The sequence below is a fragment of the Maylandia zebra genome, linkage group LG5, assembly GCF_041146795.1.
Source record: "Maylandia zebra isolate NMK-2024a linkage group LG5, Mzebra_GT3a, whole genome shotgun sequence".
NCBI lineage: Eukaryota > Metazoa > Chordata > Actinopteri > Cichliformes > Cichlidae > Maylandia > Maylandia zebra.
This window is the reverse complement of record NC_135171.1, coordinates 6,387,617-6,406,155: the sequence shown is the minus strand read 5'-3', so window position 1 is coordinate 6,406,155 and position 18,539 is coordinate 6,387,617. Positions and strand designations below refer to the sequence as shown.

At 40.4% G+C, this 18,539-nt stretch overlaps 1 protein-coding gene across 2 annotated transcripts in view; it reads right to left on the bottom strand.

The window, feature by feature from the left end:
- Window positions 1-2,386: 2,386 nt before the first annotated feature.
- Window positions 2,387-18,539, bottom strand: part of LOC101478883 (copine-9) — a 202,737-nt gene continuing 186,584 nt past the window's right edge. For both annotated transcript variants that reach the window (XM_012921487.4, XM_014408692.3), the window contains 2 exons: window positions 4,635-4,708; window positions 2,387-3,488 (listed from right to left, as the gene is read on the bottom strand). In XM_012921487.4, coding sequence (XP_012776941.1) covers window positions 3,261-3,488; window positions 4,635-4,708 — 302 coding nt within the window. In that variant the 3' untranslated portion in view covers window positions 2,387-3,260. The remainder of the gene's footprint in view (window positions 3,489-4,634; window positions 4,709-18,539) is intronic.

Sequence of the window (18,539 nt, the reverse complement as noted above, 5' to 3'; positions counted from 1 at the left end):
CAATGCTCCTGGCTCTACTTCCCTTCTCCCGCACACACAATATATCTGTCTTCCTTCTCTCCTTCATATCACCCAGCTCTCTCCCTTTACTAGTCATAGTCTTTACTTTTTAAAGTCACTACTCACATCTCCAAACTCCCGCCCTTTTTTCTGTCTCACTGACTCCAAATACACCTCCCCCTTTACTTTTCTTCTGTCTTCAGCTGATAACTAAAAGAGGCTAATCAAAATATAGTTACATAAAGTTTAATAATTTGAAAATAGATACAATATGCAGATTATAAGTATAAAATGTACATAAATTTGAAATAATTTGGCCCCTTTACAAATATATAAATAATAACAATTTTTCATCATTGCTTGAAAAAAAAAGATGTTGGTCTAATTTATCTTTGAGTTAAAAATACAAACAAACAAAGGCGATGTAAGTGAAGTTTAACACAGCAATTACTGTAAAACAGTGAGCAAGATTACAGTTCAGCCTTCAATAATATCTTTATTTGGTTTTTAAGCAAAAGCTAGAAAACAGTGACAAAATTAAAAACTTTGACCAACACAAGTGGAAACAAAAATAAAAGAAATATTTGGAACAGAGTGAAAAAATGGAAAGAAGGAAGACTTCACAAAATATTCTGTACAACACTTTAACATGTTTACACACAGCTTCTACATAACAAATGGAACTGGTGAGCAGTATATAATAACCTCATCCTGTACACACTGTGTAGAAAGCTCAGCATGCTTCATACAAAAATATCCAACAGGTTATGTGACTTTGGGTTTGTTTACATATAGTCATAACACAAACATGCATGTTTTAAACGTTGTTTGATACAAATCTACCCTACTTTTCATATATCTGTTATGTGCTGGATTATTAGGCTGGCAGTCAGAAATAGAAGGATTGATTCTGCACAGTACACAAGTAAACACACAGAGGAATGTTGTCTGAAATCTTTTTCAGATATGAATACAGATAGTACAATCATTAGCAGCATAACAGCCATATAAGCATGCAAAATAACATATTTCCTGGTGTTGTCATATAAAAATAGAGTCCTCCCTCACACTTACTTGCAGGATTATGACAGAAATAAGGCCACATGTCCATTTCCCTTCTGATACAATGTGACAAATACTCAGTAATCCAGATAAATATCATATAATCCATTCGTTGTTGTTATTATTGTTTCTGTTTTCGTGACACAGCCAGGTTGAACATTCTAAAACTGTTGCTAACCCTACATAAAAAAGTCAGAGACAAAAGAAAATTGATGAAACTTCACAGTATTTGTTTTATGGAGTGGTACCAAAAAAAGAGCCCACCTAACAGCAAAAATAGTGTCGTTGCAAAAACTCAGAAGGCTAAAATGTTAGAATATAGATGAAAATGGACAAAATAAACACCAATGAAATGGAGCCATTTTACAACATATACAATAAATACAGAAATCCATTGTAATAATTAAAAACACATCCTAATACAAATATGCTACTGGACAGAACCCACACTGCACAAAATCAAATACTTTTCTCTTATATCTTATTTAATTTGACCTCATCTTGTCTCATTACGTCTCTCCACTTCTTAGCTAGTGATATACCAAGTTTGATCAAGTGTTTCTAATGCAGTGGCAGATCCTCTTTCCTTCAATATGCTGGAGTTTCAGGACAGAAGTCCTAACAAACTATTTGTTTGTAATTCTAGCACTGTGCACCTTTTTACTAGCAACATTCACGTGTAGCCTGTCTTTGAACTGCAAACTAAACACACCGGAAACAGAAACAATGGGGTTAACAAAATCAAGCCAGGACTGAAGTGATGAATAATAATATTTTAATAATGATTAATGTTTGTTGCATTTTATCCTATTTCTTGGCCACACAGCAGCTGGTTTTTCCTGCTTTATTCTTGCATTTGTTTTGTCTGTGTACTTGTAAGCTGCAGTGTGTTGGGCTCTTTGGGACTGCCAATGAAAGATTTAGGTTTTCTGTTCAAGCACTTGCTCTCTTTTGCTTAAATCATTCATGCACACAACAAAAGCAAGGAAAATAAAAATACAGGATATGAGAAGAAAAAAAAACAAGAATTCGGCATGCATGATGAAGATAAAGTTTGCAAACTGAACAATGCAGCACTAAGTACCAAACCTCACATTCGATTTCTTCTTCTTCTTGGTGTTTCCCACTCTTCCCACACATTTTCTTTGCTACATTTGAAGTTTTCTGGCCTGTAAAATCTGCAATGGGAAACCCTTTTCATTTTAAATAGGTACCAGAGGCACCTTCCTCATGCATGATTCATCCCAAATGACAGCCACAGCCAGGAGATTTACAGTTTAGAAGAAGACTGGGGACAGAGCTCACAGACACGGCTATGTTCGACTTTTTAACCAGGGCTGAAATGATCTGCCCTTCCATATGTTCAAATTGTACAGCGGCTGCAGGTGCAGAGGAGCAGGGGATGGCTGGTTTCATACCCTTGTATGTTTACTCCTTTCAGGAGGTGCTCACAAGCAACTCTCTTCATGTCCATGGGGGATTTTAACTTTAAACTTGCCCTGTCTTCTAACAGTGTCTTTGAAAAGGAGAGCAATTTCCATGCCTTTGCTAAAGTAAACTAAAACAAAAGTTTCATTTTCTACAGTAATAGACAGCATATAATTTTAAGAAAAGAGCCAGTGTTCCTTGGGCCTCAGTTGCAAGAACCAAGACATGATTTAATAGCCACTGAAACACCCTGAGAATAAGCAAATAAGGACAGGATATCACCCTCAGAGCTGTCTTTCTTCACAGCTGATAGAAATCAGTTTAGATGGCTGCTACAGCATTTATTATTCTATTACGGCAGACTGTGAACAAGACCAGTAGTAGAATCTTTTGACTTCCCACCTTTGCAAGAAAGGTCAATAAAGCGTCCATAGTGGATTACAACACACAAAGGAAACAATAGATTTGAATGGAGCCCGTGTGTCTGTGCAGAATCGTGTGTTATACCTGGAGAGTGTTTGTGACAGATGTTGACAAAAAATCAGAAACATAAAAAAAGATTTAAAAATCTATTCTCTATGCTTCTTGTACATGTCTTGCAGAGGAATCCTCGTAGTCAGTGCTTTCAGAAGGAATTCTTAGGTTCAGTTTACTGATTTGGTTTCTGTCAGATAACCTTGAAAACCCCAGAACACACCTACACACACACATGCACACACACACTTCCCTTTGCCCAAACAGCTTGCTCCACTCTGCCTGCTGTCCTTCTCTCAGGGGTGAGGGTTGCAGTGCTTGGTCGTAGACGTATTGGTTGCAGTTGTGGTGGACACTGAGGGGGAGTCGGAGGTGACGGGCAGGGGGGGGCGGGGTTCAATCCCCCGACTCTTCATGAATGACAGCAGCTGGTCAGGGATCTCTGCCAGGACATCCTTAGCCAGTCGGGCCATGCTCAGGACCTGGTTCCCTGACCGGTCGATGTAGTCCCGGAAAGGAACAAACTGGATCGGAGGCAAAAGTGACTGTTCAGTTCATTTGGTGTTTGTAGGTTCCTTCAGCATCTAAGGTGCTGCTAATACGCTTTCATACAGTTGAGGAGTTATTACTTTTAATGTTGCGGATGTATTGACATAACAGTACATCAAGCTCAAACTGTGAGGCTTCAGATTATCGTTGGTAACATTTTTTTGCTCTAAGATTGAAATATTCACAAAAAATGACCTGCCAAAAATCACACAGTAAATCATAAACTGTAAGTAAATTTTCATGTATCTGAAAATGTTGGGGTTTTTGCCCTAGTTGTCAAGACATAAACATTTTTTCAACAGTTTTCAAAAATCATATATTTTGATAGTGTGGAGCTAGGATGTAAGTCATCATCGTTGTTACTGATGACTTATGCCTCACAGGCTTTTTCCACTTCAACTGAAACGCACTCAAAGGAAAACTATTCTGTTTTTCCTTATTTCCTGTCCTACACTGGGGGTGGTTAGAGCTCACAGCGGGTCATCTACTAATCAGAAGGTTGGTCTGCAAGCCAAATATCATTGGGCAAGATACTAACCCCATGTCGGGTGCATTCAAGTTACTCTCTCATGCATCAGGTAAGCAGAAAAGTACTAGATAAGAACCAGTCCATTTATACTCTATATCCTATTCTAGTCGATGATGCTCATATTGAACAATAAATAATAATATTCTGGTCTTGGATCTTTCTTATGTCAGTGAAAGGAAATGTCTTTAATATTCAGGCAAACAGCTCTGATTGTGAGCATAAATGAAAGAAAAAGCTGAGATTGTTGGCTAACAAATTGCCAGTGATCATCACCAGTCTCATCCTCCTTTCTGACCTTAATTTACAAATGAATATCATGGTATATACAATATGACTTTAAAACCGGTGAATGAGACAATAAACTTATCAGAAACGCGTTTACTCGAGACAGATCAAACATGCAAAGAGTGTTTTTCTCATAAACATCTATACATTTGTTGACATCACTAGAATGTTTTGCTGGTAAGAAGGTTAAATACATTTGATTGAGTTTTGATTCGGGTTTTATCCTGGACAGTTGATAAAAAATAATTCTACATAGTTTTATACTGATAAACACCAAATAAGAGTGGATATATCTTATACAGTGCACCTGGACGATGTCTCTCTCAGCAAAGCGTCCCCTGGAGGAAACTCTGACCTCATCTCCATCCAGCTCCTCCATAGCTGAAGACAATAAAAACAACATATTTACTGGTAAAAATATTGCATGACTTACATGTACAATGGAAAAGCTGAGCTGGAATTTTTATTCACACGCACAACAGAAAATCGTCTAAATCCAGATATATTTTTTCTAGTACGCTTAATGTTTGTGAAAATGATTAAAGTGGTAATTTTATCTCAATTATTTTGAGTAGAAATGTCTTAATTCACTCATGTTAACCACAGTTTAGTATGTTTGCTTTAGATCAAATGAGTGATTGAATTCCTGCATAAAAATTATGTTTTTTTCATTATTTATTTTTAATGGTTAGACAAGAAAATCAGACGATACATTTATACAACTTGGCCTTTAATATAGCACATTTAGCAGTACCAACTACAATAAAATACAGCTTTAACATACAACAATATTTCCTCAGTAAGATGAGCATATGTCAAATACACCTTGCTTTTTTCACCTGTAGCTGCATCAACACAACGTCTCTTAGGACGAACATATTCTAACAGTTGAGCTGCTTTTTAACACTAAACATGTCAGTAATGTTCTGTACTCTTCCTCCAAACCACAATAAACAAACGCTCCCCTATTCACAAGGATTTTTCACAGTGGGTAGGTCTCCATATTTAATTTGGCTGATTTTTACACTGGATGCTCTTCCTCCTGCAACCTCCAAGGGATTTGTTTAAATGTATAAAACCACTACACTATGAAGCCACAGCAGTACTTAAAAATGTGGCTGAAGAAATCTTCATAGTGACTACAATTCAAGAAATATTAGTGCTTCAGTTCCTTGATGTGACCAAGTTTGTAGATTTGGCAGTCTGGAGCCTGCCCTGGTGGCTGGGCCTTAGGCCAAAGCATTACGTGGGCCCACCCTTCTGTTGGCTCACCGCTCGCAGGTGGTGCTTTAGGCATTTGATGCTAGCACTTGGTGCACAGTCGATCATAGCACTGAAGGCTTTGGAGAGGAGGTGCTGGTGTTCCAGTCCCTAGCTGACAACTCTGGCTTTAGGAACATGGAAGGTCACCTCTCTGGTGGGAAGGAGCCTGAGCTAGTGCGTGTAGAACTGTGGCTGTAAGATGTCATGGTATTAACCCCAGAACCAGAAGGTTCAGATGTACACTGGTGGTGAAGAGAGCCATCGAGATGAAAAAGTAGTCCTATCCAGCTTAGGACTGCAGTAAAAATTCACAGTGAGTCCCTTGGAGTGGAATTTGTGGCCCAGCAGAGGTATTATTACTCAGCCTGCTGGCAGACGGAGAATGGATCATCTGCCTGCATCTGAGTCATGCAAAGTATGTGGTACAACCGGCCTGTGGACCAGTTGCTGGTCTAAAACAGCATATGTTGATCTTTGAAATTTCTTTTGTCCTCCTCCCATTCCTGTTGAAATCTGCTGTTTTAACCAAGTAGGCCCTGTGGACTCTTCCTGGTAGGACATGCCCCTGAATGTAGCATTTGGCAGATGCACAGGTTATCTGCTTCCAGCAACACGCACTTAGTACTTTGGAAGACTACATGGGAGCATGTCTAGGGTGGCTGAAAACCTCCCCCCCTGTCCAAATGCGAATGTATGTTAGATGGACGCGTTTGCAGGACCATAAACTATGCTTAAGGTCCTAGATGTTGCAGGGCTGTCTTACTAACACTCTGTAACTTCGCTTGGAGGCTGAGGACAGTGTCTCTGAATTGATCGACTGGGATTGTGGCCAACTTCTTCAGGAAGGGGTTAGGGTTAAATTGAGATGAATAGCCAATTATTATGGGCCATTTGGTCCTTGTCCATCTATAGTGACAGCTTGGTTTTCATTGCTGGCAGTACGTCAGACCTGTTTTTGGTGAGAGTTGGAGTTCACCAGGGCTCCTTTTGTCACTGATTCTGTTCATACATGTCCAGTTGCAGCAAAGTGGCAGATGGTCTCTGGCAGGATCAGACTTGTGGTTCTTCTGACCTCATCAAGAGGTGACATCCAGCGTGCACTAGGATGATTTGCAGAGTGGTTGAAAAAGGCTGGCTTGCCCACTCTGGGAGGAGTTGATGGCCCAAATGGAGGAGTTTGGGATTATCTGGGTCTTGTTCATGAGTGAAGTGAGAGTGGAGCCGAAACTGACAGACAGGAACGGTAGAGTGTCAGTGGTGTGGCAGACAGCTATTGATGACCTATGGTCACATGAGGTCTTAGGTGCAAGCAGTGAAAATGAACTTCCTCCTCATCCGAGAGGATGAGTTCAGTCATTTGGGAGGAGCTCAGGGTAGAGCTGTTCCTGCTCCACATCGAAAGGAGCTAGTTGATGTGGTCTGAGCATCTGACAAGTGCCCCCTCATCGTCACCCAGGTGAGACATTCAGGGGCATGTCCTACCAGGAAGAGTCCACAGAGCAGACCCCTGACATGCTGGAGAGATTATACCTCTTGTTTGGTTTGGGAACTAGTCTCCCTGAATGAGCTGGAGGTGCTCTGGGCATCTCTGCAAAGACTGCCCCTGATATTCAGAGCCAAATAAGGGGGAGAAAATGCAGTGGTGACAATGACATACTGTATACAAATAGTTACCTAATAGTTAAAACATGCAGCTGTTGATTATGTGATTCTACTTTCTAAACCAGAAAACAGCTGAGGTAAAAGACCCAGCTGTACAGTGAAATTGTGTCAAGTGTTGTAGTAGGATGGGGGATCTGTCTGTTACAGACAGAAATAAATGACAATAACAAAGACCACAGCATTCATTCACTGGTGTAAGGACAGCTTTTAGTTTTACAAAAGGACCTGAAATGGGTGCATTCAAATAATAACCTTCTAAATAAATAGGTTTGTTTTTTTAATGCATACATTTAAATTTAAATTTCATTAAAATTACTTTAACATTTGAAGCAGATAAACAAAAGAAAGCTGACTGTGCTTAAACTTAATTTAGCTCCATTATTTAGAATTTAGACAAAATTCTTAGTTAACTTTTGCCGACTGTTTAAATAATGTTTGCTTTAAACAATTTGCATTGCATAATTATTAAAAAGTTTGACGTATAAATAATTTCCTACGCCTGAAACAGACGAACATTGTGACAGGACTGCTGTTATACACGTTACACTCGCACTTTCAGACAACCTACAGAAATACTTTCACATACATATTTTCACAGCTGTAGTTTTTTTGTGTTTAATTTATAATATTAACCATAAATACTGTGAGCCAGTCAAGAACAATCTGTCTAAAATGCTGAGACAGGAGTAAAGGTTAAACTATCAATGAGCAGACTTGTGTTCTGTCCACAAACTAAGAAAACAAAGTTTGTGTGTAATGGGAAAGACACTGAATGGCAATGAAAATAAGACCAGCATCAAGTTAAAAAAGCAGCAATGTTAATAAAGATTTAGTCTGCATTACATCCAGAGGTTAAAGTGTTGTAGTTTTCTGTTATTTAGCACTGAGTTTAGTCGTAGTTTTGCTTCTATTTCTGTTGTCGATGTGCCTGATCCCCCTTTTCTGTTTACATGTTTCCCTCCTTGTGTTTTATTCCATGTCTCCCCTGTCTGTCTTTGTGTATGTTTTTTCCAGCCTGTCCTGTCCTCTCGCCTCTCCTTTTGTGTCATCTTAATTTTTCTGTATTTCACTCTTTGTGTCTCCTCCCTTTGTCTCCCCAGTCTTTCTTGTTACCCTTGTGCATTCCCTCCTCCCAGCCTCGTGTCAAGCCGTGTATTCTTGTCTCCGTCTTCCTTATCCGCCCCGTGTGTTTCCTCTTAAGATTTATGGTGTGAGTTGTAATTGGTCCTCTTTCAGGCTGTCTGTTAACCATCCTTTGTGTTTCCATGTGTTCAAGTTATCCAAATATTTCCATGTCTTAGTTTTCCCAGTTTAGGTTTTATGATCAGCTCTTGCCTAGTTTATTTTCTCGTTTGGTTTTGAATCAGTCACAATAAAGGCTCGCTTTTTGTTACGTTCAGTCTTTGCGTTGTCTGCTTTTGGGTCCACATCACAACCTCCACACAGTCTGCAGTCCAGCCTGTGACAAAGTTTTACCTTACAACAATGACATACAACAGTGCTGTGCTAATAGAATCAGGTGACCTCTTTAATGTCACAGAAGGCTATATCCAGATCAGTGCCCTACCAAATGAAATTAATAAAAAATATCCTGTATACTCAGGATATGTGCTGTTAATTACACTCAAACAAGTCATAGTCAGTAGAAAGAATTCAGCGATAAAAGTTGACTCACTTCCAGAGTAAACAACATTAATTACATCTCACAGGAAAAAGAGAAGAAGTTCACTTGGAGTACTTTTTGTTTTCCTTTCGACTTGTTATCTAAACAATATGCCAGACAGTTTTGTGTTGTTTTTTGTTTCCCTGCCTATATGACTGGATTCTAGTGTGTAAATATTAAGTTTGGCTGTGAAAGAACTTCATTAGGTTTATTTACACTTTTATCTCGTGAATAAAGATGACAAATATGACTATAACAGCTCCTGATTCTTCCCAAATCTTTTTGTATTTTTTCCAAATCCCAAACCTTCAACCCAAACTGATATAAACTAACACCAGTGAGAACACAAGCGCAGATCTGGCTACTGACAAGTCATTCAGTTGTCCTCAGGGACTGACAAATATATGAGAGCAAAGCTAGTTTGGTCTTTCTGCACCACATCTGCTCCCTGATGCTCTCAAAGTGGGGGAAGCAACAAGAAGAAACTGTGTAAACCAACCTCATTAGAGCTTATATAGGCCATGCGAAGTTAATATATAAAAGTGGAGGGCCGCCTGAGTCCCGCACACTCTATTTATAGTTTGTCATCAACAAGCTGAATGAGATGAGCAAGTGACAAACAACCTGCAGTAATCCCAAGAGAGGTTTTTCATGTCTGAATTTAAAGCAGAGGGAAGGAAAGGAAAAAAGAGAAAATAAATTAGATTAAAATAAAGAATGGAAAGTAATGTGAATAAAAGATAACATCTGAAAAAATTAAAGGAAGCAAACGAAAAAGAAGAGGAAAACAAATATAATAAAGTAAAGAGAAGAAAGTAAAAAAAAAAGAAAAAGGAAAGGTTAAAATGGTCAAATGCAGGAAGAAAATGTCAAGGAAACAACAAAAAAGGAAATAAATATAAGGAAATGAAAAATAGAAAGGACAAGATATGAAGCAAAGAAAAAGAGAAGATAAAGGAGAGGAACAAGGATGCTGAGTGACGGATGTTGAGGGCAGGCTGGTGGGGCTACACATGTCACACAGAGATGGCAGATGGTGGCCGGGAGCAGAAGAAGCAAAGGGACGGGATGAACAGAAGGAGACAGAAATATATTCAGCTAGAAGGTGTTGAAAAGTGGTAGTGAGGGTTCAGCTGTGTTGGGTGATCCCAGGGAGGGGAGGAGCCCACTGAGACACACAGGCTGATAGAAAGCCTGCTGCGGCCCTGAGTAACACAAGACTGTGTGTGTGAGATGCTCCACTGTTACTCTGCTCACAGTAATGTCAATGTCATGAAATATGATAGGGACCATTGTGGCTGTTTCTCATGATCCGTCTGAATAATAGTGTTATGAGTAGGCAGTGATCATCTCATGCTCTGTGTCTACTCCAGCAGTAACGGGGGACTACTCCGTCACCACTTCCTCTGGCATCCCTGTGGCTTTGTTGTTTTTCTTTTTAAAAAATGCTTTTTATGTCTTTTGTTGAAGTGCATTAGCTATACAAAGAGGCATTAAAAATGCAGCAAGTACATACAAATAAATACGGCAAAACAAAGCGTCTGAACATTAACAGTGTTAGACCAGCTGATAGGAATCCCATCGAGCACCTTTGGGACATCCTGGGTAGGTAAATTTGTGAAAATACTATATTGTTGCATTTTTAATGGCTGCTAGTATAGTTAGCCACCACCATCCCACCTGCTTTGCAACTCAGATGCTGGAATCGAACCCGCACCAATCAACACAGGGACCTTGTGGTAAATGGACTGGTTCTTATACAGTGCTTTTCTACTCTGAGCACTCAAAGTGCTTTACACAACTGCCTCATTCACCCATTCACACCATGAGTGAACGGGTGATTGGTTATTATGATTAAAGATGATGTGATAAATGTGACAGACAAACAATCTTTTATCACATCTATTCATTCTATTAAACAAGCCCTTTTGTTGTTTAATATTATTTTAGTTTATTGTGCAAAAACAGGTCTGAAAAACTTTTAATTTATCAGCTGTCAAATCCTTTGCTCAAGATACTTGGTGAAAATGGAGGAGATATAGGCTGGCTTTGTTAAATGCCTTAGATTTTTTTTTCCTGATAAGAGGTTTGCAGCTTGCACTAGTAACTCCGTTCTCTACTATCTCTGGACTGTGACACTTTGACACTTGCATTTGTAGACCAGCTGTTTTGGGTTTCTTCACAATCTGATGGATCTTTGGCTGCAGCTGTTTCCAGTGGGGAGTCCAGCTCGCCTGCTCTCTTATGAACTTTCTACAAAAGAACTGTACTTTACATATCCGCTTCCTGCACTGTGGTCTTTGATCTTTTTTTTTTATCTTCTTACTGCTTTTTCTGGTTAGTTCTCTACCCTTCATGTTTCATTACGGCTACCACTGCAGATCAAGAAGTTGACAATGCAGGTTGGACGTCATGCAAAATATATTTGATGTCAAAATGTTTCTGTTAAGATGTTTTTTAATGTAATTGACACAATAATAAATCTTAATAGTATCTTTATAGTTCAAAATATTAAATTCTTTTGAAGAAATCAATTGTGAAGAAGTCAGTAAAATGCATTTTGATCTTCTGCCATGCTCAAACAATTTTGTTTGAAACCTATTATAAAACACATATGTGGCCCAGATCCTTAAAATAAGTGTGAGATGTTATTTTTAGCAGCGTGGGAAGCCAGATGAGCTGGAGGGAACAGAGAGAAGAAAGGATGCAAGGAAAGGATGATACCTTTCCGGAACAGAATGGTTTATTATAAATTTTGATTTCAAAAGGCTCATTCCCACAAGACGCCCCTGAAAGGCTCCAGTCTGACTGGGGATGAGTGATGTGTGGAGGCTTTACTCAACCAGGCAGCAGACCTGAGTAGAATTGCAGCTGAATACATTTTTGTAGCACAAAAATTACAAGCGGAGTATTTGATTTATCCTCTTTTCTGAGCGTGTGCCTGCTTTTGAAGCTTTTCAAGCATCACAGAGGATAAATCAAGTGCACACCATGAAGCTCTGCGTGCTGAGTGACAGAACCTGCAGACTGTTTTGTTGAGCCCAGAATGCCACTGACAGAAGAAGTGTCACAGGATTATTAAAGATGATTCAAACACAGCAGTGAAGATCTCTTTAATTTCCTCGAGTCTCTTGTGGTTTTTTTTCTGTCAAGTGAAATAAACTTTTTTGCCACAGAATTCAGTTAAATTGCAGACTGCTGCTCTCGCTGTCTGACTTTTGCTTTAATTATGCTTCTTATGTCACACACAAGTATTCACCCTTGACCCAAACGCTCAGCACAGATTAATAGGTCCCTATGAGGGCTCAGTGTTTGTTCAGCTTAAATCATTTTTGCCTTTCCCTTCCCTCACCAAAGAACATAATTTAAATCGCGTGTTAAAAAGACACTGACGCTTTATAGGTCAGGTGGTGAGCATAAGACGACAGGCCTCTTTCGCCATTAACGTAATATTATGTTAAGTATATTTCTAGGATGTCACAGAGGAGGAGCACATGGATTCGTTATCTACTCAAGTACAGAGTCTAATGCCAAAACAATGCACCAAGCCTGATTCTGGTGTTTTCCATTTTCTGATGTGTTAAATGCTTAATCATTTTTGAGAAATGCAGTAATTTTCTACTGATTGCACAAGTCCTGGCAGACGCAGTGACAGTGTCAGAAGAGTAAATATAATAACAATTTGATCAATGATGTCATAACAACAGAAATTTGTCACCAAAAACCTTTTGATTCAATTCAATTCAGTTTTATTCATTTATTTATTTTATTTATATAGCAGCAAATCACACACAGTTGCCTTAAGGCTCTTTAAAAAGAAATAAGGATTAGCTTTAAAAACATGCTCCAAAGTAGATAAACATATGATTTATTTATTGGCACTTGGCCATCAAGTCTGTTGATTCTGATTCATTTGTACAAAGATTTAATCAATCTCTTAATTACAAGCACAATATTATCAGGATTAACAGAAGTGATAAAAACAAAACACAAGTGGGAACAAATTGTTTCTTGAACATTCAGTGAAAGAAGAAAAAACCCTCAGTAATTTAATTAAAGGCTTGCTGTTCCCGCTTGCTAGTTAATTGTGCATTTGCAGAAATGTTTGAAAAAAGGAACTGCTCTGTGTGTTGGCAGTCAGATGGAGAGGTCTGATACCAACCTGGGATTTGGAGAACTGCAAACATTTAACATAATGCCACTCATACAATCAGTAGAAAATGAGCACATTTTGATGGCTGATTAGAATCTTATTTATCGGAAAATGGAAAATTAAAGTAGTTGTGAGTACAATGGGGATATGTAGCCTAGAAGAGAAACTTTGACAAACTTTGTTGTAAGAGTTCTGGCCCACCAAAAACCAGATCTACGTTTAGCTGATATCCCAATTAAGGTAATCTTCTCAGCCATCTCCACATGAATAGATTGGAACATTGTGTGGTTTCACAGATAACAAACAGCAATCATTTCTGGCAATGAAAGCTGGCTTTCTAGCTACATTTGAGCAATTTTCAGACGAGGCATTCAGAAATATTTAAAGTATTCGTGGAGTTCTATATCATGAACTGCTTCACAAAGAAACTATGCCATCAATGAAGTTTTATAGCAACATCCTTAAGCATCTGATGGAGCTGCTGTGGCGATTGCCATCACGTCAGTGTCTGCTAGTACACGGTGCATTTTTTGGAGACGACTCTGTTTCATCCTCTCTGTCTCCCCGTCTTGGTGTCAAGCTCGGTGAGTCTCGGTGCTCCTGCAACTTCCTGTTTTATTTTGTCAGGCCTCATCTCATGTGCATTGTGTTCAGTTTTGCTTCCCCTTTCTTGTTATGCCTAATTTGTTCCTGCTGTGTTCCCATGTGTTTCCACTTCCCTAATCACCCGTAGTGTATATATTATCTCCGTCTCCCCTTGTCCCTTGTTGGTGTCTCAGCTTATCTTCCAGTTTCTTGGTTGTTACTCAGGTTTTATTGCTTTTTAAAAATTGTATTTATTTAGTTTTTTAAATGAATAAAGTGTTTCCCAGTTTAAGTCCTCTGGTTCTTTTGGCTTTCCTTGTTTTGTTTCAGCCTTACTGAATGGCTCGTCTTTTGTTAACTGTTCTCCTGCGTCATCGGCATTTGGGTCTCTGCCTCACATCATCTGCAGCTGCAGCTCCTGAAACTATTTAGTTATTTATTTTTTGAAATGTGAAAATATCAAGACGTAAGTTAAACTACATAGTGGCAATGTCAGGAACAGAAACACTGGGTGTAGAGTTAACATCAACACCAACCTTAGTGGCATTGGCTTGTGATTATATCCCACTGTCTTTACGTCAACATGATACTAAAGCTTTATGACCAGTAATATTGAATATAATTAACAGAGGTATTGGATATATTTTAGACTTCCGGTTTTGACGAGCATGGGGTAGTCACACTTTCCCTTAGCTCCCGCAACTTTTAGTTATTTGAACGAGCCCACCTAACTTATCTTTTGAGGCAAATATCTTGGTGATTTGGTGTAGCCGTCGGAACATTTGATGCCCTGTCATGTCGCCTAAACCTGTGAAGTCGAATGGCAAAACAACCGAATGCGTGGCTGCTAGCGTTCCTGCGAATGTTAGCAAAGCCGACATAACAGCACTGCTAGCGGAGCACTGTTTGGCTTTACTGGCGGAGCTAAAAGTCAGCTTTTTTGATGACGTGAATAAAAAGCTGGACGGACTACAGAAGGCATCGGACAACCATAGAATCTTTGGAGGAAAGCGCCGAAACGCTCGACCACCGCCTTGCTAAAGTGGAGGATACCTGTGAGACACTACGGGTCGCTAATGAAAAGCTGAAGGCTAAGCTATCGGACATTGAGTCGAGAAACAGACGCTGCAATGCTCGCCTTATTGGCCTGGAGGAAGGGATTGAGGGTCCACATCCCTCTAAGTTTTTCTCACAGTTGTTGCAAGACATTTTTGGGAGAGACATTTTCCCCTCTCCCCCCGAACTGGATCATGCACACCATATTTCGGCCCCCAAACCGGCCCCTGGAGGCAGACCCGTCATTGTCTGTTTTCACCGCTACCAAAACAAGGAGCTGCTAATACGAGAGGCTAGGAGGAGGAACGACCCGAAGTATATGGATAAACCATTCCGGGTCTATGAAGACTACAGCCCTGAGGTGGTGAGCCAGAAACCATCACTGCTATACCCGGTGCGACTACGCATTGTTAAAACGGATGGTGTACGCCTCACATTTGGCTCTGTGGCTGAGGCCGAAAGGTTTGTGCAAGACTCCATGGAAGACTGAACTGTTTTGAGGCACGTGGAACACGGGACTACTTTGGACGACTGTTATGGCATTGTCATGATTCCTATGTTGATTTTCAGACATTTAACTTCATTTCTTTTTCTTTATTATTTTTTTGGCGTGACAGTGCAATTATTTGCACATATTTTGAATTGTGGACTTCACCGGTGTACACCTGGTGGGTCTTATTCCAACCTTTATACTATGCAGGCTTAAGGAGCTTTAGGTAGGATAGTTATGGATGTTTTTCAGTTGGATTGGGTAGGTGTGCTGTTTGTTCTGACAGCTAGTGTCACCTGGGGGTTCAGGGGGTTTCTGGGAGGGTTTCTGTGTTCGACTGTCCAAGTTAAGAACCAAGTGCTTTATGTTTCTCGTCTGAGCAACCAGCTAAAACCTTTGATATATTTTCAATGGTTACCTCTATTGACTTAGTGACCTGGAATGTTAAAGGCCTGAACCATCCTATTAAAAGAAAGAAGGTTCTCACTCACTTGAAAAATATGGGTGCTGATATAGCCTTTATTCAAGAAACCCATCCTAAAATGTCAGATAATACTCGTTTAAAATGTAGTTGGGTGGGGCAGCACTCACATTTTACAAAGGGAAGAGGTGTAGCGATATTGGTCAATATATTGGTTTTTAATAAAAGGGTTCCTTTTACCCCCTGTTCGACTCTGGCTGATTCAAACGGATACGTTATAGTAACCAGATCAATTTTTATTATTAATGTTACATTAGCAAATATATATGCCCCAATTTTTTTTTCACGCGTCCTACTGATCATCTGTAAGAACTGGATACTCGACAGCTTCTTATTTACAGTCCTTTTTTTCAACCTACGGCATCTTGGACATTTGGCGTTTTTTACACCCACAAGACAGACAATATTCCTTTTTTTCAAATGCTCATCAAACCTACAGTAGAATTGACTATTTTTTTACCTCTCTTGTTAAGTCATGTGATTATCAGCCTATTGTAATATCTGACCATGTGCCCTTAATATTGACACTGCATATACCCGGTATGGAGTCTCCTAAACTCTCTTTTGTTAAGTGATGAAAACTTTATAGAGTTTATTTCAGATCAAATTACCTACTTTTTGGAATTTAATTTAACTCAGATATTTCCATCTCGTCGGTCTGGGAGGCTCTTAAGGCTTATCTTCGCGGCCAGGTTATATCGTTTACAGCCAATATGAAACGCACTTCTACTTCTAAACTAAAGGATTTGGAAAAGCAAATATCAGACTTGGATAATAGGAATTCTCAGAACCCCTCACCAAATTTATATAAAGAACGTTTGAAACTGGGTGCAGAATATGATGTGCTCGCCTCACATTCTATAGAATATTTATTGTTAAAGAACCGCAGTGATACCTATGAGCACGGAGATAAGGTGGGAGAGATTCTAGCAAGACAGTTGAAATGTGCAAGAGCCAGGCAAACTATTAATGGGGTCGCAACCCGAGATGGTGGAACTGTTACAGATCAACAGGGGATAAATGATGCTTATCAGCATTATTATTATAAGTTGTGTAGCTCCGATAATACCAATGATTCTAACCTCCTCTCTGATTCTTTTAGAGACCTAAAGATTCCAACATTGTCCCCAGACGAGGTTTCCACCCTGGATGCACCTCTGCAGCAGCAGGAGAGCATAACAGCAATAAAATCATTACAGTCTCACCGATCACCAGGCCCTGATGGCTTACCGAACGAGTTTTATGCCGCCTTTGCTGGAAAACTAGCCCCTGTGTTAGCGACGTTATATACTGACTCTCTTGCCAAAGGTGGAGTCGCATTTCCAATATGGCGACTCCCGACGTATATGGGGCGGGCTACGAACAATCACAGATTATAAACCCAGCACTGTGAGATGTACGAAACCGGAATTAGCTGACGAACTCAATGCTTTTTTTGCGCGTTTTGAGGCGCCTCAGTTTCAATCTCAGAGCCCTGCACCCGCCCCCGCTGCTGAACCAGCACCACTGATACTCTCTGAGCATGACGTGAGGAGAGCTCTGAGGGCAACCAACTGCAGGAAGGCAGCGGGACCAGATAGCATACCGGGACGTGTGCTAAGAGTATGTGCAGATCAGCTGACCACAGTTTTCACCAGCATCTTCAATGCCTCCCTGGCCCAGCAGGTAGTCCCCACCTGCTTTAAAACATCAGTGATTGTTCCGATCCCTAAGAACACCCGCCCAGCCAGCCTAAATGATTATCGCCCAGTGGCCCTAACATCTGTAGTGATGAAATGTTTTGAAAGGCTCATGAAACCCTTTATTAGTTCTTTCCTCCCTCCTGACTTGGACTCATTGCAGTTTGCATACCGGACAAATAGATCCACTGGAGATGCTGTAGCACAGGTCCTGCACACCACACTGAGCCATCTAGATGAGGGACGTGGGAACTATGTGAGTATGCTGTTTATAGACTACAGCTCAGCGTTCAACACCATAGTGCCCCACATCCTTACGGATAAGCTCCGGGATCTGGGATTCAGCACATCCTTGTGCAGGTGGATTCACAGCTTTTTGACTGCGAGACCACAGTCGGTGAGAATAGCGGATGTGTACTCTCATACCCTTTCACTGAACATAGGGGCCCCCCAGGGATGTGTGCTTAGCCCTCTTCTTTATTCCCTCTACACCGCGGACTGCACGGCCAGATACCCCACTAACTCCATTGTGAAGTTCGCTGACGACACAGTGGTGGTAGGACTCATCTCCGGGAATGACGAGAGGGCCTACCGAAGCGAGGTGGACGGATTAGCAAAGTGGTGTGTGGCAAACCACCTCTCCATGAATATCAGCAAAACAAAGGAGATGGTGATTGATTTTAGGAGACAGAGAGGCGAGAAAACTCACACCCCAATTCAGATCAATGGAAACCCTGTGGAGAAAGTCTCTAATTTTAAATACCTCGGTGTTTATATCAAAGAGGACCTTAATTGGAACACACATACGGACTTCCTCATCAGCAAAGGCAGACAGCGCCTCTATCATCTGAGGCGTTTAAAGAGGTTTAAGATCTCCAAGAACATCCAGAGGAGATTCTACACCGGGGTCATTGAGAGCATCCTGTGTAATAACATCACGGTGTGGTACGGGAACTGCACAGTACAGCAACAGAAAGCCCTGCAGAGGGTCGTGCGCACAGCTGAACGCACTATGGGAACATCTTTACCAACACTGCAGGACATCTACGCTGAAAGGTGCAGATCCCGGGCCATCAGGATCACTAACGACTCCAGCCATCCCGCTTACAAACTGTTCAGGCCACTGAGGTCAGGGAAACGCCTCTGTAGCCTGAAAACAAGAACTGAAAGGTTCAGGAGG